Source organism: Melospiza melodia, chromosome 30 (genome assembly GCF_035770615.1).
Source record: "Melospiza melodia melodia isolate bMelMel2 chromosome 30, bMelMel2.pri, whole genome shotgun sequence".
NCBI lineage: Eukaryota > Metazoa > Chordata > Aves > Passeriformes > Passerellidae > Melospiza > Melospiza melodia.
Window position 1 is genome coordinate 2,482,132 of NC_086223.1, and position 21,913 is coordinate 2,504,044.

General features: G+C 41.8%; 3 protein-coding genes and 1 long non-coding RNA gene across 6 annotated transcripts; 1 reads left to right on the plus strand and 3 right to left on the minus strand.

Moving 5' to 3' along the window:
• Positions 1-58: 58 nt before the first annotated feature.
• Positions 59-19,212, plus strand: LOC134431117 (uncharacterized). Its single transcript, XR_010030941.1, has 3 exons — positions 59-1,219; positions 10,693-10,735; positions 17,800-19,212. It is a non-coding gene; the product is annotated as an uncharacterized LOC134431117 (long non-coding RNA).
• Positions 2,462-9,320, minus strand: KRT222 (keratin 222). 2 transcript variants are annotated; one of them, XM_063179105.1, is made up of 6 exons: positions 9,183-9,320; positions 7,416-7,544; positions 6,488-6,708; positions 5,873-5,949; positions 5,622-5,727; positions 2,462-4,323 (listed from the first exon to the last, which is right to left on the minus strand). In XM_063179105.1, the coding sequence occupies exons 1-6, from the start codon at positions 9,276-9,278 to the stop codon at positions 4,110-4,112; spliced, it is 843 nt and encodes a 280-aa protein (XP_063035175.1). In that variant the 5' UTR covers positions 9,279-9,320; the 3' UTR covers positions 2,462-4,109. The 2 variants fall into 2 exon arrangements, with proteins under 2 accessions (XP_063035175.1, XP_063035176.1); XM_063179106.1 differs by having other exon boundaries at positions 9,101-9,240.
• On the minus strand, positions 11,253-14,580 carry LOC134431114 (keratin, type I cytoskeletal 12-like). 2 transcript variants are annotated; one of them, XM_063179103.1, is made up of 8 exons: positions 13,936-14,580; positions 13,523-13,605; positions 13,148-13,304; positions 12,717-12,878; positions 12,493-12,618; positions 11,920-12,131; positions 11,568-11,650; positions 11,253-11,350 (listed from the first exon to the last, which is right to left on the minus strand). In XM_063179103.1, the coding sequence occupies exons 1-8, from the start codon at positions 14,578-14,580 to the stop codon at positions 11,253-11,255; spliced, it is 1,566 nt and encodes a 521-aa protein (XP_063035173.1). The 2 variants fall into 2 exon arrangements, with proteins under 2 accessions (XP_063035173.1, XP_063035172.1); XM_063179102.1 differs by having other exon boundaries at positions 11,914-12,131.
• LOC134431115 (keratin, type I cytoskeletal 20-like) lies at positions 16,307-21,294 on the minus strand. Its single transcript, XM_063179104.1, has 8 exons — positions 20,869-21,294; positions 19,407-19,489; positions 19,046-19,202; positions 18,383-18,544; positions 18,176-18,301; positions 17,780-18,000; positions 17,175-17,215; positions 16,307-16,529 (listed from the first exon to the last, which is right to left on the minus strand). Exons 1-8 carry the CDS (start codon positions 21,292-21,294, stop codon positions 16,432-16,434), a joined length of 1,314 nt encoding a protein of 437 aa, XP_063035174.1. The 3' UTR covers positions 16,307-16,431.
• Positions 21,295-21,913: the final 619 nt, after the last annotated feature.

Sequence of the window (21,913 nt, forward strand, 5' to 3'; positions counted from 1 at the left end):
CGCGGCCCCTCAGGGGCGTTTGGCGCCTTTTTCCCCTCACGGGCTGCGCGCGGCCCCTCAGGGGGGTTTGGCGCCTTTTTCCCCTCACGGGCTGCGCGCGGCCCCTGAAGCGCCTCAGTCCCCGGGCTGCTGTGAGGCCACGGAAAACGCTGCGGGGTCGTGTCCGAGCCCGAATAGTATCCCATAAAAAGCAGCGATGGAGTCAGGTGAACCGTCCGTCAGTGCTGCCGAGTCCTGGTCTGTGCAGAGTGTGGTGCCGAAAGGGCTGTTTGGGATGGCAGCGCTTGCAGAGGCGGTTGAGTGGAGCAGGATGAGCTCTGAGGGCAGCAGGAAGGTGCCGGTGTGTGGGAGAATGTCAGAGGAAGGCGATGGCGTTAGAGACGGCTGTGAAGGCAGCCAGATGGACCCCGGGTAATAAATATGATAATATATGATAATTGTTAACTAAATCAGCCTGACCAACTCAAAACACTCTGCTGCGGAATCAGACAGGATTATAAATTACCCAGTAGGCCGGGAGCAGTGGAATTGTCCACAATTCTTTGCAGAAATCAGCAAAGTTATCACACATAGGTAAAACCCTCAGAAATACCAAACCAAGGTGAAGGGTGTGGCTCTGAGGGTGTGAAGAGGATGGCGAGTTCCAGACCTCAGCTTTCAGCTTTAAGAGCCTTTTACACTGCAAATTATCAAGGTGACTGAATTAAATATGAAAACTTTGTCAGTGAAGCTTGAAATAGAAAGTTTCATGTTGAGTGTTTGACGTTGAAATCGAATGTTTGGCATTGAAATGCTCTCCCGTGGCCAATAGGATGTATTTCTAGAAATTCATGAGGGAGAATTTGGGTGGATCTGAAGGAAAGCCAAGGCGGATGGTACCGGCCTAACCCAAAAGGATGGTAGAAGGTGAAAAGAAGAAAAAGTAACTGAACATGGGTTGCTGCAAGTCCATTTTTCTTAATGCCTGCAGTTCCACAGGCTCAGTTTGTTTTCATGCTTAAATACACTTATTTTTGTGAACAAATAAAGAGACAAGAGCTCTGTCCTCATCTGCTTAGATTCTGCTGACTGTACCCACAATGGACATTTGTTGCCATGCAGCAGAATAATCTGTGACTTCAATTTGATACTAAAGCAAGAGTTGAAGAGATTCCTCAGCCTGCAAAATACATCGCACTAGTTCACCAGCTTCACTGGGGCAGGAAGAGGTGAAGAAAAGGTGAGAAAATACTTGTAAGAGGTGAAAAATAACTTGCTTTTCCCTCCTGCTTTTGACTAGATTTCCCCCTAGTTTCACACATTCACTTCTAGTTTATTAATAACATGGTTTTGTTGATAGTGTAAATTGCATCTAATGTTAAATTAAAAATTGAAATTTTGAAATATTTATTAACTATTTTTAAATTTAACTTTAATTTAAAAATTTGAATTATTTAATATGTTTATTTTTGAAACTGAATTGTTTATTGTGGTGTTCAAGTACATTTATGGAAACTCACATTCCACACTAATAGTTCTAAATCATTATTTGTTTTCAAAGCCATCAGTGTATTTCCTACTTTGTTTTATTCCCCTTTTTTTCTTTCTATGCTCTTTACCTCAATTCCATCTTGTGATAGTGAAAGGTTTTGCCAGCGTACACTTTTTAATATCCTGTACAATTTATGAGTAGTTTTACTGATTTAATGGAATTGTTTATACTGCACCATGCTCACCAGGGGGGATGTAAAAACTGATTCTTAGCCAACTGTTTTAATTACCAGCAGTTTCATAAGCTCTGGAATGAGGACAGACATTCACTGGGAAGTAGATTGAGACAATAAAACTCGTTTTTACATCAGCCGTGTGCAGGTGCTGGTTGGCAGAGGCTCAGCTGGTCTGGATTTAATTAGAACCACAGAAATGAAGCATTCTCTGCCACAGTATTAAGCTTCAGTGTTATTTTTTTTCAAATTCAGCTTTAAAGTGACCTAAAATTGAGGGTGAGATGTTATTATTTGATGCCCACGTGGAGTTCACGCTGACACTTGTGGAATTTCACTACTACGTGAACAAAAGAGAGTTCTTTACATTTTGAGAGATGGAATTTGTGAATAATGCAAAAATAGGTACTTACTGAAAGAGGTGAAAATCTTATTTAAAACCAGAATGTCCTCTTGAACCAGGCCTAGAGTAGCAGAAGCTACTGAAGTCAGTATCAGGAAGTCACACATAAAGAAAATAGCCAGGGTGACTGGATTTACCAGGTAAAAAGAGTAAGTTTTGTAGCAGGAAGACACTCACATGTTATGGTAAAGATTCTGAGGGAATTTGTGTCTTTCTAATTGCAGAGAGGATCTTAGAGAACACTTGTTACAATGCTACAGATTTTCCTGTCTGCAACTTTTATTTTGCATTTTTCTTTTACTCCTTTCCACTTAAGGAGAAGATATTGACACACACAAAATCTGCATGGACAAACTCCATTTTAATACTTTTTTTTATTGTAGTACTATCATTTACTTTGGTAAATTCGTATCCCTGTTTAAAGTGCCTTAAAGCAATTAAAACTTAGTTTAAATTCAAGTATTGTAAAATGTACAGAGTCTAAGCACAAAAAAAAAAGCTGCATAGTGAAAATACTGGAGCAGGCTGATACATTCAGGATGCCAAGTACTCAAGTGGTAACAACATCAGCTCATGATTCAGGTTAAGGATAATTAGCGAGTTTGATACAGTACAGACAGGACAGGGCAATATCAATGCATTGTTCTTACCATGAACAAAGGATGGAAGCATAAATTAACTCTGAAAGAATCTGCAGTATCACTTTTGTACACATGCCATAAGTAATAAGGCAGATACTGACACTGAATTCAATCCTTTACATGCTGCTGTAATCCAGCAAATCCTGTGTGTGGATTCTGAGCCCCAGCAATCCCTGTGTTCCAGTGGGACCTGTGACATCCATCCTCTTCAGAATCCTCACAAACAATCATTGTCAGCTTCATACAATCTTGTTTTGAGTCTTTGTTTGAAATTTGTCCTGGAAGGTTTTAGAGAAGGATGGCTGTTCCTCTGTGTACCGGTGCAGGGTTACTGTTGGGGTTTGTGTTTGCCCACAGCTACTTTGGGTAGGAGTGGGGGGTTCTTGAGGGGTCTGGTTGAATTGTACTTGAATTTGTAGCCCTTGTATTGCCCAGTCAATTTGAAGTAGTAACAGTTGTACCCTGGTGTAACAGTGACTTGTCACATGGACTAGATCAACAGCATCACTTACCTGTAGTGTTTGTCAGAAGTGGAATTTGTTGAAGATATTTTAATGCACATTGTTATTATAAACAAAATTAATGGAATACCAGCATTCAAATGGTTGACTCCTCCCTTTTGAACAATTTGAGAGTAATTTCATTTGCCTTGATTAAAAGACTTGTAGTACAAGGGTGTGTTTGGACACATAAGAAAATGATTGATTTTTCAGGGGAAATTGCTGCTTCAAAATCAGTTGAACAATATGGCTAAAATGTTACTGCATGTAACAACACTTTTAAAATGGATGTAAAGACATTTTTGCTCAGTTGTTGCCTGAAAAAAAGGAATTTAAAAATACTAGCCACTTTTTAAAGAAAACTCTTTGTTAATAGTTCGTGTATTTTAAGAGTATTTTCGTATGTAAGTTTTGCTGTTAGAAAGAATTACTTTAAAATATATTTCTGGAAGTATGACAGCTGTGATATAAATTATTGCAAGGATTCACCAGTCATTATATGAATGGAATATTGAATAATTAAGAGAAGCAAATAGGCATTTCTCATTTTTGGAAAGAGAAAACAAGTTCTCTTTTACAAAGGCAGAATATGTCAAACTATAAATTTTTGTAATATTTGGTGAAATTCTACAAAACAACAACAATGAGAATATGAAAGGGCTGTACCCAGAGTATAAAACCAGTAGAAGTTGGGTTTCTTGGAATTGGAACCCCCTTTCCTTTAAAGGACTTGAATGGTTTGATTGTATTGATCCAAGTGCTGGGTGAGCTGTTGTGGCTGGAGCAGACAGCAGCCCTGGGAGTCCATCTACTGCTTATTTCCGGAGCCCCTTGTGGATGCACTCTGAGGGAACTGGCTGAGTTAAGGTTTGATGGATGGGATGCTGCAGGATCTCCTCATCACCAGCCTGACTTCAATGTCAGGGAGGGTTTTCTTTTTTGTGTGCAAGCACCCTTCCTCTGTGGCTGCCAGGTGGAGATCAAAGCGCAAGGAAACGGACTTTTTCCTTAAGCGAGGGTTGTCCTTAAAGAAAGAACCTTCCCATTCCTTGATCACTTCATCCACTTTTTCTGTCCTGAAACAATAAAGAAAATGTATTTATGATTTTTTCAGGCTGTATTAGTTACCTATCTTCAGAACTGCTTTTAAAACAGAGAGAAATGGCATCATAAAGAGTCGAGTTATTTTATATGTACTGAGATAGCAGTGGTGTCTTTTTTTTCCAGGTTCATTCTCCAGAGAAGCGAAATAAAGGTTCATTATGTTCTTGTTTTTGTGCTTCTAGGTAGACATGGCTACAAAACCACTGCTCCAAATACTTTAGGCAGTTTGTTTCCAAGGAGAAAGTTTGGAATCCAAGCTCAAAAATTTTGCAAGAAACCTCAGTACTGTAGTGGGCAGGACAGAATTCCTGCATCTGAAAACCTTCAGAATAGGGAGGAGAAAATCTACTTTAGGCTCAAACCTGAGAATGTGGAGCTATATTACATTAAAGAGAAAAAAGGGCTGAAGTAAAATAGGCTGGTGCAGGAATATTGAGGCACCCAAATCCTGTTGATTCAATTCTCTATGTGTGTGTCAGAATTCAGATCTGAAAGTCAGGACCTGGGGCCTCACCCAGCTGAGTACACTGCACCCAGCAGAGTAGCTCTGTGCAGATCTGGATGTGTGATGGACAAAGCTCCTGCACAAAAATAAATGTCACCTATGGGGTGAGGCTGGTGGACCTTATGATGACATTAATTTGTTTCAGCAGCTGATTATGGTTCAGTGCTAGGAATGGCCCACTACACTGTGTTTCAAGGTAACATTAAATTACTCTACAAAAAAAGCTTAAAGAGCAGGAGGGAAAAAAAATTGAGTAAATCCAATACTATTAAAGTAATTTCAGGTTGAATAACACATCCTTACAGACTTTCACATGCCTCCTTGGGAGCCAGGCTCTCCCTCCCCTGTTTGGGGAAACGTAGGAGTTTCCAAGGAGCAAGTTGGAGCAGCTGAGCCTGAATTTATGTGCATAAATATGCCCCAGAGGGACTTCCCAAATGTGGTCTGGGCTCTTTGCTTTCAGCCTTAGTGAGATGAATTATTCATAGTTTCATTCTTAACAGAAATAGAAATTACAAATCAGAAGCACCAGCATGGTATTGTTTGCTTATGATGCCAATGTTAATAAAAAGAACTTTTAAATGTAATGTATTGTTAAACACTGCCATTCAGTGCACCTTCAGGAGCTCTCGCTGCTTCTGAAGCTGCTGGGCTATGTGGGCACAATATAACAGATACCAAATAAGGGAAAACTCAAAGCTGCTGAGATGTAACCTCCACCCTTTCCTTCCAATTGTTATTTTGTGAAATTCCTGTTTATCTTACTGTACAGTGCCATGAGCTTCAGCACTTTCCTTCATGATATTTCCATCTAGGATTGCTTGTTTTGTCATCAGCTCCACCTTCTTTGGTTTGTGCTTCTTTACATCCTCTGTAAAAGAATATGCAAGTATACAGTGAGCAAGGTATTTCCCATGCATTGGAAAAGGTCCTTTTTTAATATTCAGGAGTTTGTCAGTAGTTGTGAACAGTTAGGGTCAAAATCCCTTAAGGAGAAGGTGCCTGAAACAACTCACCTGAAGGCAGCATAAAGGTGATCTTGCTAGTGCTGGGTTTTTTGTCATCTTTCTGGGCAGGTATTGAGCAACGGAACCTGCAAAAAAAAAAAAAAAAAAGATTACAGGCATCTAGTACTTTTGAATGATTGTAATTCCTAACTTGTCATATGAACAGCTGTGAGAAATTTAAAAGTGTGAGAATCATGAGAAGCTCTGTTTGATCGTGGTAACTGTTTGTTGGGATTTCTCATTCTGAGCCCAGAACTGGAGGAAGTGTCTGACAATATCTGTGCAGTTTCCTGCAGAGGTCTGTCCTGGTGTGAGACAGGGACTCCCTGCCCAGCACTTCACATGTGTGGACTGTCCCCACGTGCTGTGACACCTGAGGGGACACAGGATCCCAGTGACCCACAGTGAGGCTGCAGTGACTGAGCTGCTCTCTGCCATGTGTGTGAGACACTGAGCACCAGCAACTCCCCACTCAGTGAAGCTACCTTATAATGAAACCTTTTCTAAGATTTTATACTGTATTTTTTTTTTTAATATTTAGCTCATGTATTTACAATTCTGATTATTTGAGACCTTCAGAAATGGAAGATAAATGTGAGATCTTTTTCTGTAAGCAGCGAGTACCTGCTCTCTTCTTGCTCCAACAGACTGCGATATGTCGCTATCTCCTCCTCCAGCTTCATCCTCGTGTTCAGGAGGATTTCATGCTCTCGAAGCTGTTTCTCAATTCCTCTTCTCACTTCCAACAACTCTTTCTCCAAGCATTCAATCTCACCTTCCAAATTTTGTAGCTGCATGTGGTACTGCTGCTCCGTGGCCCGCAGCGAACGTTCCAAACCCTTTTCCTGTGAAATTGAAGTCATATTTTAAGATCTGGAAAGTTTGTGTGCAAAGATGTTACAGACATACATGGTTTCATTAACAAACTGTATTTTACATAAGTTCTTGTAAGATTATTCTTTAAGAACACGAGTGAAAGTATTTCAAGGTAATACTTTGGCTGAGAAGTTTTCTAGTAAAATCTGTGGTAATTTAAAATCAGATGAAAGTGTAGCCATGTCTTGCACAACAATCCACTGCCTTGAGTTTACAGATCTCTGATTTTACAGTTAAATAATGTCCAGCTCAGTGCTGTATGAAGTGTCTGTGTGCTCTTGGAGCTTTCTGTACTGCTGAATTGAGCAAATGGCTGACATTTTATCACAAATGAATTGATAAATCCGGTCCACACATTAAAAAAAAGTCATAAACATGCTTTGAATTGGTAAGGCAGAATGACCACGAGCTTGGTGAGGGATTATCATGCAAATATATCCTTGAGAGGTGTGAAAACAGGACACCACATGTGTCTGGAGTGGCAGATCCTGCTCCAGAACATGTGCTGGGTCAGTGTGTGTGAGCGAGGGCTCTGTGAGGAGCTGCAGCCCCCCAAATGAGGGATTTCTGCAGTATGGTGGCTGTGACTGGCACAGAAATTGACTGTGGGATAGTTTACATCAAGGACAAGACTCCTTTTTGCCGTGAGATTTCAGGTTTCATTTCTGACTCTTACCACAGCATGGAGAGACTCGATTTCCACCTGCATGTGGTGCCACTGCCGTCGGGCTTCGCACAGTTCTGCTCTGGCTGCCTTTAGTGCTTCTGCATCTTTGTCCATTCTTTTACTTGTACCTTCTTCTAACTACAGGGCACATGCAAAAGACAACAATATTAAAAATATTTAAATAGTAATAATAAATTGGCACATAAAAATGTTTGGAATTTTTGTTAGAGTTGTATAAACGTGTGAAAGGTCACAGTGAGGAGTTAATATTTTCTGTACTGTGTAGAGGAAAAGCCCTTATCTCACTGTGTTTGGTGGGAAATGGTTGGCCACATCACTATCCTTGGCACCTTTGTCCTAGAGGAATTCTCATACAAATTACCCAATTGTATTGAGACCTTACCTCTGGAGTAAATGGACTTAGAGGAGTTGCAGATGGTTCAAGCTTCCAAGTTTGAATAAGGTGCTTTGATTTTAATGCATTTTTGATTTCAGAGTTTTGTTGTGGTTTTTTTTTTTTCCTTTTATCCTGTTGATAATAGCTTTTTAAAACCACTCCTGATCATGTGTGAGATCATTTTAAATTTAGACTTATCTTTGATTTTGATAATATGTTCCTGCATGTAACTTCCAGAATGATTGCTTGGCTTACAGAAGTTATTTTTCTTTATTGATTCTGAGTTTCCCTGCAAGTGGTGAAGATGCCCTAAGCCTTTGAAACAGCACTTGCTCTTTTGCATATTTTGCTGCTTTATGCAGGCCCTTATGATGACATTGACTTTAAGAAAACAATCTCTTTAATTCAAGTCTTATGAACTAAGGAAAATAAGCGTTTAGTTCCCCTGTACATACTGACCTATTGCAACTTTACCAGATGATCATTTTGGTGAAAATCTAGGTTTGTCTCATCCACAAGTGACCCCTCAATGTTCTTTGCTTCCCCTTTCTTGCCTGGGTACTGCAGAATTTATGTGACAGGATCAAACCAATGTGCATTGGCTGCTTTGTGCCAACACAAAGATAAACTTGGCTTCCCTGTCGGGTGTGCAGCTGCCGTGTGTCTGGCACTGCTGCTGGATCAGCCAGGCTGCAGCAGCGCCTGGCCTGTCCTTAAAACAAACCTCTGGTATCCCTGCAATACCTGACTACAAGGTGACAGAATTCCTGATTCCCCCCTGAATTTCTTTACATTTGGTGGCTCCAAATTGTTTTGCTATTTGATTTCAGCTGGGTTTAGAGCTGTTTGTATGTAAATCCCTAACAGCAGCATTGTGTGTTGGTAACATTTAATCAAGCTGTATGGGAGAATTGATATTTGCTGAAGAGCAAAACATAGTTTTTACTGTGAGCAATAGAAAATAGTTCCTGCAAAGGTACAGTGTACTTTAGCAGAGGGCTAAAAATGGCAAAGATTGCTGTATATAAAAGGATTCTCTTCAGGATTCTTTTTTCCTCTGAGATAAGTACATGGAGCTAGAGGTTACCCTGTTACAGCCTATGTCATCATTCCTTAAATCCCAGCAATAGCCCGGCTGCAGGGACAGAAAGCATCCTGATGAATTACACAGCATTCGTTCAGCGTGAATCCATACCCTTGACAAAATCTATTTCCGATTCTTCTAGTTCACATCTTACTGCGGTAAAATCCACGTCCCTTCCCCGAAAATCTGCTGCATTGAAAGGAATTACTGTACCTCATAGAGGCTGCGGGAGGAACTGTACGGCCAGGGAATGGCTCCGTACTCTGCAAGGTGTGTGGCTGTGAGGAGGCATTACCTGCGTCCTTGCTGAGCTGACGGTCTTTATCTGATTTCGGGTGATGAGCGAGTCATACTTTGCCCTGATCTCTCGGCGGAGCCGAGCCGGCTCCATCCTCCTCCTCCTCCTCCTCCCATCCTCCCCGGCTCCCGGCTCCGCTGCCGGCGGCGCGGGGCTGCGGCCGCGGGGCCGTTAAAGCGGCAGCGGCCCAATTTGGGGAGCGCAGGGGGCTCAGAGCCTGTCAGCCCGTCCTGGCAGCAGGTTACTGCAGCAAAGGATAGCGCTAAAAGAACTATTACTAAATTAAGCGCCTAAATTAATATATCAACGTCTTAATGGTGTTTGTGACGCTGTAACTGTGGGGTTTTATAACCTCAGAAATGTGAGGGTAAGAGAGAGAAAGCAAAGGATAAAGTTGCAGCTGCCCAGCATGAAGTGCTCTGGCAAGAGGACATGGAAAGGCAGAGCTTTCCAGCAGCACAGCTGGGTTGCTGGCAGTGTCACTGGCAGGTGCCTCCACCATTGTTAGGGATGTCACAGAATTTCCATCCCTGAAGGTAGTTGAGACACAGTGAGATGAAGCTTCGAGGTCTGACCTGAGCCTCTGTTGAGGACTGTCCCATTTCAGAAACGAGCTGGGCTCCTGGGCATCCTCTTTTATGGGCAGAAACACCACAAGGAGGGAGAGGAACCAGCACTTCTGGTGGTGGGTAGTGCTGGTGCAACTTGTGGTAAGGGCTTTGGCTCCTCTTCCGCAGGGTGAGTTCTGGTGAAGGTACACTCATCACTGCTGTCAGAAAAAGGGTCTGGGTTGTCTCTGATGGTGTTTCAGAACCTGTGCCAGGTGTTGATGTGCTCAATACACACAACACACGATATATGTGGGGTTCTTCCCCTTTCCTGGCAGCTCCCAGGCAGGTCCAGCACAGGTTGTCTGGTGTGCTGTGCTTCTTCATTTCCTGCTCACTGGAGCACTGTGTGATCCCAATGTTCTTGTCTGCTAAGAGTGACTCTTACCTATTTCCTTTTACCTCTTGTTTATTTTTTTTCAGTAGTGCACAATGCGAGATATGCATTTAAAAATTCCAATTTCAATAGAAATTTAAAATTTAGCAAAGAGAGAAATGCATTTTTGGCTCTAAATGAGAATATACAATAAAACAGGCAGTAAACTTTCATAAGACACACATTTTTTTAAAGTCAAAGTATTGTACCACTTAAAAGTCTCCTGCTGTAAAAAGGCTTCCCTGTTCTTGGCTGTGTCTGTTGGCACATGTGAAAGGATCCTGTGTTTGGATTTTCTTTTCCTTAGCTGACTGTCTTCCAGTTGTTGTCCACTCTCTTTTCTAAAAGTGTCTTAATTATCCTTGTTCTGTGTAGTTCTAAATCCAAAATATTGTCAGTTTTTGTCATTGATGGGATGAGAACATTTACATAAGAAAAGCGTTAGGAATCCATCAGACAAACATAAGGTATTGCACTTGGGATGGTATAAACTAATGCTTTCTTTTTCTATCTTTTTTTTCAGGTGTAAAGGGAACACCTGGCTATGAGATTGCTGAAGGCTAAAGGTAGGTAGGTGTAAGCCGTTGCATCTTTCCTAGGACTTATGGAAATTTCAATTCTAGCTGCTTTCAATGTTCATGTTTTGTTGCTGGCTCACCACACAGCTGGAGGGGGTCGTGGAGAATAAAGGGAGACCCATACATTAAAGCTTGTGAGTACTTTTTATTAGGGATGAAAACTGAAAAATGAGATTAGAACAGCAAAATTATTTTATCTATTGATTACTAAAGATTATAAAAAGGCAATTCTGATTAAATGTGTGCTTCATATTTCTGGTTATTGAACAGAGATTTGATGATATTTTTAAAGAACACAATGGAAATCATACAGGTAAGGCTGATAGAGTGAAGCAGGAAATGTATTGTATGTCTGCAAGGAATGAAAGGACAAAGTGCCAACTTTGTCTTATTTAAAAGATTGTGAGTACAAAGCCAAGTGTTTTATCACTTCATACAAAAGAATAAAGTTATTTATCCATTTTGGCTGGGAGCAAATGGATCCTTTGCCACATCAGATTGTGCCTCATATCTTCTCTTCAACTTCCTTAACGTGGGATGCAACAACTTTTCCATCTACCACTTCTTCGACAATTGTCTTGATCTTTCTAGTTTTGGTTGGATCTAAACATCATGAACAAAACAAAGAATATTTATCAGTGTGTTAAAAATGATAAACCAAAGCAGCACATGACCAGGTACCCCCTTTTCCCCCTTTTCCTTTCCAGCTGGCTTCTGATTTTAATGAACTCTCTGATGTAGTTAAACAGGATAACATGCATTATTTGATTTGTAAGAATGACTTTAGAAACAAAATATTACTCAATCAAGTTCTGCCTACCTTGAGAAGAGTCCAGTGATTGTGTTTGAGATTTGGACCCTGTCAGGGATGAGCTTTCAAGTGTAACTGCCTGTCCAGCACCCCTAAAAGGGAATCAGAGACATCACTATTGCAGGATGTGTGATAGGATCAGGATAAATTCCCTTTTCATGGTGACATTGATAGGTTATTTAAATAGTGAGCAGAATGGCTCACTCTCCTCAGTCACAGTGATATTTCAGATCACAGTATGTGCCTTATTGTCACTTGGAGAATGTTCCACTTATTTCACCTCTTTTTTTCCTGGAAAGGATTTTGCTACAGAAAATAAACGCAAGGAGATATTTTGTGTCAAGCAGTTCCTTACACAAACTCTCCATCCAGCAGGCGCCGGTAGGTTTCAATCTCCATTTCCAGACGAGTCTTGATGTCTAGGAGCTGCTGGTACTCCGCGTTCTGGCGCTCCATGTCAGCCCTGACCTGGAAAAGCTGCGACTCCAGGTTCCCAATCTGCATTTGGATTTGTGACAGCTGAGCGCAGTAACCACCTTCTGTTTCTGCTAAAGTGTCTTCCAGGGATTTTTTCTGTGTAAAGATATTAAATAATTTCTGGTTAAGGAAAAAAATCTCTTAACAAAACCAACTGAAGTAGTTTAAGGGAGTGAGCACAGCTGCATTACTCAGAAGGTTTTATTTTCTTTTTGAAAACACTGGTTTGAAAACTTTCCCTTGTCACTTCCCTAAATGTAATGTAAAACTCATCTGCTTTGTGACATGCTCTTTGCAATCCAGTTAGATATATTACTGCTATTTAGGAACTAAAAGAATATAGGATTTAATCGGAAAGAAATGCAAATCCTCAATTCTATGGAATAGGATTAGGTGTAAAAAGACTTTTGAAGTTGCTGAATTGGCTCTGAGCAGTCAGCAGCTTCCCAGAACGTACCATGGCAAGCTGAGACTGCAGCTCTATTTCCAAGCTCTGGAGAGTCCTTTTCAAATCTGTGATCTCGCTCTTTCCTGACTGGAGCTGCTCAGTGTGAGTGGAGATTTCCCTTTTCAGCTCCCCGCTCTGAAATGACAAGGAAGAATGGGGTGTAATTTTACTGTTCCAAGTATTGAACTCATTTTCCCATGCATTTCACTGAGTTTGCTCTCTCTGGTTGTTACTTTTTCATTGAACCACGCCTCGGCCTCTTTACGGTTTTGCTCGGCAATGACTTCGTATTGTCCTCTCATATCATTCAGAAGCTTGGTCAGATCAGTCCCTGGAGCAGCGTCCATTTCCACACTGACTTGGCCAAATTCACTGCTTTGGATGCCCTGAAGCTCCTGGAGACATTGAAAATAAAGAGAAGGTTCTGTTAATAAAAGACAAAATAGTTATACCAAAATATATGTAAAGAAATATAAATGATACAAATTCTGTTTCAACAAGGATCTGTAGATTGTTTGTCGTACTCTTTCAGCAAACTCAAAAATTGACAGCAAACAGAACCTATAATGAAACCCAGGAACTCCCACTGGCTTAAACAAGGGAGTAATTTGATGTGTCACAATTTCATGTATCTTGTTATCAATTCACAAAGGAAAAAAAATACCTCTTCATGATTCTTCTTGAGATAAGCCAGTTCTTCATTCAGGCTTTCAATCTGCATCTCCAGATCTGCCCTGGTCATGGTCAGCTCATCCAGGACTCTGCGCAGACCATTGATATCAGCCTCCACGCTCTGCCGAAGAGCCACTTCATTCTCATATCTATGCATAAAGGGATTAAATATTATTTTTTACATGGCCGGTGAAGTCAAATCAGACTATTAATGTGTTTTATTTTAACTTTAATTTGAAAACTTAATACACATAATTATTATAATACTGTTTAATAATTCTACTACAAGTATTCTACAAAGAAAGAGATTTTTAGTACCAAAGAATTTTTTCCTTTAGGAGTTTTTATAACATTAAGATATCCTTACTTCAGTCTGAAGTCATCAGCAGCCAGTCTGGCATTATCGACCTGCAGAATGATCCTCGCGTTGTCGATGGTTGCATTGATGATCTAGAATACAGTGTTCAGAGAATGATGTTACAGCCCAAAGGCTTCATGGCTTTGCAATGGCTTTAAATTTTGTGTTCTACAAGGGTTTGTAGAACTGCATTCCATCACTGCCTTCTCCTGTATTCAGATTAGACAAATCACAGCTACAGAACTGCTTTAATGTACAGGAAAAATTCACCACGTCACTAGTGCAAGGTGACAGAGGTCACTGCAAGTGTCAGTACCAAAGGATAAACGTGCTCTTAGTTGCTGAAAGAAATTTGTTATTTTCATTAATACTATTAAGTGAGTTACAACTATAAAGATACATTTAATACATTGCTTTGCTACCTTGTTTCGAAGATCTTCAATGAGGGGGTAGAATTTACTGTAGTCATTCCCAGATCCAGGGGTGCCAGTGCCAGGGCCATTTTTCTCATACCATTCACGGATTTTGCGCTCCAGCTCAGTGTTGGCATCCTCCAGAGACCTGACTTTGTCCAGATATGCAGCCAGACGGTCGTTGAGGTTCTGCATTGTCTCTTTTTTTGAGCCAGAAAGAATGCCACCATCTCCAGCACCAGCAGGGCCAAACCCACCTCCAAAACCAGTCCCTAAGCCACCACCAAAGCCACTTCCAAAAGCAGCACCTGAACTGCTGCCCAAACCACTTCCCAAACCTCCCCCAAACCCACTGCCTAAGCCACTTCCATAGCCACCACCCAAACCACCTCCATAGCTTCCACCAAAACCACTGCTTAAGCTGCTCCCCAGTCCTGCACCTGAGCTGCCCCCAAAGCCCCCACCAAAGCCAGAGCTTGAACCCAACAGAGAAGCTGCACCAAAGCCTCCACCAGACCCCCCACCAAAGCCAAGCCCACTGCCACCAAAGCCTCCTCCACCACCAGAACTGGACATCCTCAGAGATCCCCCTCCAATTCCGCTGCGAGAGGAGAACTGCCGGGACCCGCCGCTCGTGCGCATGGAAAGGGCCATGGTGCTCGAGGTGCCTGGATCTGCCCCGTGCAGGATACAACAGAGAGCAGAGCAGGAGCAGGGGCAGCTTTATAGGGACAGCAGTGGGTGTTTCAGGAGGAGTCCCCACCTCCTGGGGAGAGCTTTCACTCTCTCTCTCCCTCCTCTTTGGGGGAGATGTCAGTTTAGTATGTTTTGACCAACCGAAATGGTATGTGCCAACCTAAATTGCCAATGAGAGTGGAAATCTGGTGCCCTCCAGGTATTTGTATGAGGGGAAATGGGTGGAGTGGAGCTGAGACATCATGATTGTGTTCTGCCATGTGCAATGGAGCATTTAAATCCCTCCTAAATAATTGTTTTGTCATTGCCGATGCAGTGCTTCCTGCATTTGGGGCTGTTCTTACAGGAGTTTGCTAAGTCAGCAGAGTGATCCCTTTGATCCCTGCTTCTCAGCCTGTATGGCAGGAATGTCTTTCTTTTCATAATGTTCTTCAGCCAGGAGTCTTTGCTGGATTAGTGCTCCTGGATGCTTAAGAAAAGTGACCATCAAGTGTCCAAGGGCACATGGATGTTCAGTGAGCTGCAAGGTGATCATTAATATGAAAATATAAATATACCTATACCAAATAGCATTTGGAATTTGGTTTATGCCCTAACCCTTTCATCACTGAAATACCTCAGACTGATATACTTGTAGTCTATAAGCATATAGAGTTTGTACTTCAGAGCTGGAACTGACCTTTCTGTGTGCTAAATAGTTTGCTTTATCTCAAAATAAGAAATCTGATTTCTGTATTTGGTGCTTTCTATAATACAAATCTGAAGATCAAATGTAGCGCTTCTGGGTGCAGGTTTGAGCATGGGAACCCTCCCAAGGCAGTATATTTTTCTTTTGAAGTCATTTTGATAAATGGAAAATCGTTTTTCCTTTGTCCTGGCTTAATTATATAATTGGATTTGTCAACTGAAATGTGTTAATTTTTGATTTATCCGCACTCAGGAGCATGGGGTGCTTTTGGGGCAGAAAAGAGCGGAAGATCAAAGGTGTAAGTAAAGCATTTGTGTGGAAATGAGCTGATAGCCTGGTCTCAGTGACTCGGGGCAGTGAAAGCAGAGGATTAGTTCTTTGGCAGCTGTTTATGTACAGTACATAGCTCTGGACAGGTGAGGTTTCATAGGGAAGAGCTTTGTGTGTTTATGTTCTCAAGAGGAAAATGTAAACTCCTGGGACTGAGAATCCAGGTGTGGCACAGGGGCCTCCCTATGGGACACAGAACATTATTGGCACAGGAGGGTTTGAGAGAGAGGGAGATAATTTCAAACATATTTTTATCCATAAAATATCTTAGCTTGCCATAGTCCCTGGTGACATAATCATTCACAGAATGTGAAAAATATCAAGTAGGCTTCTTCATTTTATTTTTTCATGTTAATATATTATAAAAAGCAAATTGACACTTCTTATGTATTTGAAAATCAGGCGTTAATGAAGTAAAATTGCTTTATGTTTGAGTGGGAGTTCACATTCAGAAAAGGCGTGCTGAACTGATGCCTTAATACATTTTAAAAACCTAATACTTCCATTTTTATCTGTGTTGGAAGCAATTATGCATTCATACCAGGCTGATTTCATTTTTTTCCATCAAGGTACTTAGTCACTATAGAAGTAAACCTAAAGTCTTCTATGTTGTGACTTACAGATTTTTATTAATGCTCCCCCCACAAAAACAACAACAACAACAGATTTGAGATTTTGGCATTTTTTAATCCATCTGGGGTTAAGAGTGAATTAGTTCAGATTATTTATAACCCTTTTCATTTTGGCGTCAGCTCCATGGAACTCAGAGGCATCTTTTCTGCTGGTGGCATTTACATCTTCTCTTCAACCTCTCTGACCTCAGAGGAGACAATCTTGCCATCAACCACCTCCTCAACTATTGTCTTGATCTTCTTAAACTTACTTGATTCTGTTAAGGAAATTGAAAAGAGAAGTAATTTAATGTAATGTACACTGACAGAGTAATATTGCTGCTACATGAGGAAATATCAAAAAGCATCTTCAATCCACAGGTCCTTGAGGTAACTTGAGGTGTGGCTTCTCTTTTGGATACTGAATATGTTGCCCATAGACTGCATACTGGATTCAGTAACTCTCTAGCACTCTTGATAGTTTTGCTTTTGTTTAGCACAGACTTGTAGACCTAAAACTTTGGAATAGACTTACACCAAACTGGAAATTTTTACGATGAAACTGGATATGTTAATTGGAAGTCTCAGTCTCCCTGTGCATTTAGCAGGGAGAAGCAGATGCTTCTGCAGTTCTCCAGAGGGGAATTCAGTAACTCTCTCTTTGTTCTTTTGGGTCTCTAAGGACTCACAGAATCACAGAATGGGTAAGGTGAGTCTGTGATTTTATACTGGGCACCTGAATTGTATATATAAACCCAGGTTTATCAGTCCTTATAGGGTAACCAAACAGTTGATTGCTTTCTTGATGTGAGATTCCACTGGCTGATTATTTGCTCCGAATCTGCTGTTTTATATCAGGCTACTTCATTCCATAACATTTCAACAGGCCACCATCAAAACAGAAAGAAGTTGGTGGGACATACCTTTTTCTGTCACCTCTACTGTTGGCATCTCTTCTAAATACCTGTTCAAATTGTAAATTAGAAAATGTAAATATATGGCAACTCATGTATTGAACATCCATGTGCATTTCCTATGTGTTTGATCAGGACAGCTAATCCCCTTTCATCAAGACATGGAATCATAAGACAACTCAGTGAAACGAGTTCTCTCAGTTGAAGAGAAACTTGCTAAGCATAAGCTGTAGGTACAGTTAATCTGCAGACTGATCTCTGCAATGCCAGGTACACCCGATCTAGTTCCTGAGCCAGAACAGCTGAACAGGTAGAATCTGGGGGGAAGTTCCACTTTCTGCTTAACCCACACAGACGAGCTGATCAAAAACTGCATTACAGGTGTTCCTGACATGTGAACATGTACCCAACTCCCCAGCTCACAATGACCATCTGTAGGCTGGAAGAGCCACCTCAAAATTCCACAGCAGCTTCAGTAGCCCAGCCTGAACAGCAGCCTGCTCTGATTGTGTGGCTGAGAACTGGACAATGGGCTTCCCCACCTCAAAGCAGTTGGAAAGAGGCAGTTTTGACACAAAACCCAAACCAACACACAAAGCCACATGTGTGCTCACCCGGTTTCCTCTCCCTCCAGCAGCCTGCGGTACGTGGCAATCTCCATCTCCAGGCGAGTCTTGACATCCAGCAGGATGCTGTACTCATTGTTCTGAGCCTCCATGTCGACTCGGACCTGCCTCAGCTGAGCCTCCAGACTGGAAATTGCTCCCTGTATCTGGTCAAGCTGGTGACTGTACCGTGCTTCTGTTTCAGCCAGAGAGGCTTCCAGGGTCTGTTTCTGTAGTGCATGGCAAGAACAGTGACACATTATTCAGAGAATGCATTTTTGTGTTAAAATAACCTTTTGATTGTAAAGCCCCTCATTCCTCTAATTATCTTTTAATCCTCTATTTATTACACCTCTGTGTAACTCTCTGCTATCCACAGTCCTTATTTTGCTTTTTGTAATTTACCATGTTCAGCAGGGACTGTAATTCCAGCTCCAGGTTCTGGCAGATCTGTCTCCGTTCTGTGACCTCTTTCCTTTGCACCTCCAGCCGCTCAACACTGAGGGCAACTTCCTGGTTCAGTTCTGCTGTCTGGAATGGAGAATGGAGGGACTGTGAACTGCAGCCAGGCATGACTGAGATTCTTGCTGGTGTTTAAGCTGTTGACTTTACCTGCTTTTCAAAATGTTCTTTGGCTTCTTGGCGGTTCTTTTCTGCCATTTCTTCATATTGCTTTCTCATATTTTCCATGATAGCTGCGAGGTCAATGCCGGGAGCAGCATCCACCGCCACGTTCACAGAGCCGCTGGCCTCTTTGCGCAGCCTCTCACGTTCCTGCAGCAATGGGAACTGTGTTAGCACCAGCTGCAGGGAGCTGTCACTCCTGGCCATGGGACACAAACTCAACATCCACACACACAGGACTAATCCTCAATAGTACCTTGGGGCAAGGCAACTTAATAACCTTGTAAATACTGTTTAGTGCACCTCATCTTAGAACAGTTCGCCTACTTGGTAGCAATAAATGTTATATCATAGATAAATGTATCATAAAAATTATTTCCTCAGATCCGGATCTGTGGAATGAGGGAGAAGTCATGGCTCCCATTTGTGTACTTTTGGGATGGCAGTTCCTGAACCATACATTTTCTTAGAGAAAACCTTTACTCCTTCATTCCTGGAATGAAGGAGTGTTCAGCCTTTGATCCCTGACAGCTTGCATGTCCCTTAGGGTCACACAGGGTTATGCTGCTTCCAGGAAGGATAGAAATGCTTCCTAGTGAGGTTGTTTGCCACTCAAAACCCCTCTCCATGGCAGTGGTCAGCTGTTCTCACCTCCTCATGGTTCTTCCTAAGGAAAACAAGTTCCTCAGTTATGTTCTCAATCTGGGACTCCAGGTCAGCTTGGGTCAGGGTCAGGTCGTCACGGACATGGAGCAGTCCGGTGATGTCGCTCTCCACACTCTGCCTGAGCAGGTGTTCGTTCTCAAACCTGTACAATACAGTGCCTTGTGTCATCATTGGAATGCAACAGTTTGGAGTAAATGTTAGAATCAGTAACTACCGCAGCCATTGTGAAATTTTCATTGAACTTAAAGATGAAAATGTTCACTTCTTGGCACCAATTCCAGTAAGTGGAAGCTTTCCTAAATAAGAGGAGCATGAAAGAGAATTGATATAAAATCATGGAACTTACTTCAGCCTGAAGTCATCAGCAGCCAGCTTGGCATTGTCAATCTGCAGGACAAGTCTGGAATTTTCCATCTGGGCAGCAGAAATCTAAAAGGAATGGTGGACAAGCAATGAAACTTTGCACAGAAATTCACACTTGATCCTTTCTTGGGAATGAGTACTGTAAGTGGGCTTCATCCTCCTTCACTTCAGCTGTCTGTTGGTTTTAAGCTAAGTTCCATCTGAAGTGCATGAAAGGAATTAGAGATGTCTAAAAGACAAATTGCCCTGCCATAAAATAAGTGTATCAAATAGTTAGGATGAACTGTTCTCTGAAGGGATATGCTTTTAAATGTTGGGAAGTAGAACTGATAAAAAAATAAAAAGAAAGGACTGAAGGAAGTTCTGGAAACATGTTTTGACAAACTTGTCAGTCGATTGTTGGGAATATTTCATTGTTTTCAGTGGAAATTTACTATTTTAAGTAGTGATCTTTAATTTTTTTCCTGAGTGCTTGCCCTTTTTTTCTAATACACCACTTTGAAATAGACTGTTGCTAAACTATATTTAAATATGTAGATTACCATTATTACTTTCTCTAATTAAAGCCACCTAAGGCAAATATCATAGAACTAGTTAGAGTCACAGATTTTTCAGGTATGAGATTACTCACAACTGCAGGCATATATCTGGTATTACAAATTATTGAAAATCTGACACTAGTAGCTGATAAAAAATGAACTTTTTCTTCCCAGCTAGGCCAATTACAATGTGGAAAAGTACATTTTCTACAATAGCTTATTCTCTGTCTCACTGATTGTCGGTTTTTCGGCTGTTTCAATGACTTGGAAAGGCCCGGGGTGGCTTTGGACAGCTCGCGCTTCAAAGGACGAGAAAAGGCTTCAGGTTTTTTCTCGGTCTTGGTGTTTATTAATTGTTTATCTAAAAGATTTTCTCTCGGCCTGACAGAGGTCTGCACAGCAGCCAGCCATGAGCACACTGAGAGCCTCCAGGGCGGTCACTTATCTTTGTACTCAAAATTACGTATACAATATTTATCAATTTTCTTTAATACTTTTTACTCTTATTAACTAGTGCACTTTTAGTAATAACTAATTTTAAAGTGCTAACATCACTACAGAAGATGGAGGCTAAGAAGAAGAAGAAGAAGAAGGACAGGACACGCCTCAATTCTTCTATCTTACTTCTTTAGACTTCTTTGTACAGAAATTTTAAACTTTGTGTCTTACACTCTAATTAACTTATCTCTTCACCATTTACTCTAGTGAAATCTTCTCATCTTCATACAGGTGTCGTCTCCCGTGTGGGATTAAAGTCTAGCCACCAGACACTTCTGGCAACATTTTAGGACTCTCGAGTCTCTCAAGGGTGGTCTCGGTGACTCTGCACATCAGTCTTGAGGTGCTGAGATCTCACAACTGATAATTGCAATTCTTATATTTAAGGAGGGCTCTATGATCTCTTACCTGATTTCGGAGTTCTTCAATTGTTTTGAAGTAGGAGCTGTAGTCCTGCCCTCCACTTACGGTGTTCTTTTCATACCATTCCCTGATCTGCTTCTCAATCAGGGAGTTTGACTTCTCCAGTGAGCGCACCCTCTCCAGGTAGGCAGCCAAGCGATCGTTCAGGTTCTGCATCGTGGATTTCTCGTTGCCGGTGAGCAGCACATCGCTCCCAGTGATGCTGAGCTGGAGGCTCCCTGCCAGGCCTTGGCCAGAGCTGGTGCTGCTGGTCGATATGCGGGTGCCATAGCCCCCAGCCCCCCCATAGACACTGGGTGCCTGGATCTTCTGGAAGGACATTTTCCTGGAGGTCAGACCGCTGACACTGGGTGCAGAGGGCTGGACACGGCTGCTCATACTCCACTGGGTGCTGCGGGCGGAGAATGCCATTTCTGCTCTTTGTCTTCTGGGCTGAAGCAGGTAAATCGGCACAGATAGAGACGCCAGTGAGGAGCTGAGTGTGCACTGTGCACCTTTATACAGGTCCAAGAGGAAGCACAGTGGCTGGAAACCCCACCTATGTTGACGCAGAGTGTCGCTGGTATCAGCACAAAGAGCACACAGGATATTGCCCCCCCCTCCCCATGATTTGAAGGGGTTCTCATCTGTTCGTCTGTGTTTGAGGAACACTCCCTGGGTAGTTTGCTTGCTTTGTTATTTTGTATAACAGATCAACAAAAAATGATCTGTTGAATCATTTATAACCATGTACCTGCAGCCAACCCTCTCTGTAGCCCTTTAGAACAAATGAGTAGGTTCTTAGCCCCCTCCCTGTGCTGCTCATGAATTTAAAATGAGAGTTGCCTATATGTGACAAGAGACTTAAAATATTTATATTTCTGTTGGGTAAGCAATAACTTGGGCCACTTGGGCCTAGGACAGTCTAGAACAGTGTATAAAGAATTAGAAAGGAGGCAGCTGTACTACCATGTGAATTCATTTCATAGTAAGCACAAACCAACATCTGCACTGCCAGTGAAGAGGCTGTTGCCATCAGATTGGTTTGAAT

What these genes read in the sequence shown, in the direction of transcription:
- KRT222 (XM_063179105.1), bottom strand. Translation starts at nt 9,278, where the DNA reads ATGGAGCCGGCTCGGCTCCGCCGAGAGATCAGGGCAAAGTATGACTCG. An exon ending in TCGAGTCTCTCCATGCTGTG is followed by an intron (nt 6,709 to 7,415) that starts GTAAGAGTCAGA and finishes TCAATTTCACAG; the next exon opens with GAAAAGGGTTTGGAACGTTC. An exon ending in CACCTTTATGCTGCCTTCAG is followed by an intron (nt 5,728 to 5,872) that starts GTGAGTTGTTTC and finishes ATTCTTTTACAG; the next exon opens with AGGATGTAAAGAAGCACAAA.
- LOC134431114 (XM_063179102.1), bottom strand. Translation starts at nt 14,580, where the DNA reads ATGGCCCTTTCCATGCGCACGAGCGGCGGGTCCCGGCAGTTCTCCTCT. An exon ending in TTGAAGATCTTCGAAACAAG is followed by an intron (nt 13,606 to 13,935) that starts GTAGCAAAGCAA and finishes ACTGTATTCTAG; the next exon opens with ATCATCAATGCAACCATCGA. An exon ending in TCAAGAAGAATCATGAAGAG is followed by an intron (nt 12,879 to 13,147) that starts GTATTTTTTTTC and finishes CAATGTCTCCAG; the next exon opens with GAGCTTCAGGGCATCCAAAG.
- LOC134431115 (XM_063179104.1), bottom strand. Translation starts at nt 21,294, where the DNA reads ATGGCATTCTCCGCCCGCAGCACCCAGTGGAGTATGAGCAGCCGTGTC. An exon ending in TTAGGAAGAACCATGAGGAG is followed by an intron (nt 18,545 to 19,045) that starts GTGAGAACAGCT and finishes CCATTGCTGCAG; the next exon opens with GAACGTGAGAGGCTGCGCAA. An exon ending in AGTAGAGGTGACAGAAAAAG is followed by an intron (nt 16,530 to 17,174) that starts GTATGTCCCACC and finishes TTTCCTTAACAG; the next exon opens with AATCAAGTAAGTTTAAGAAG.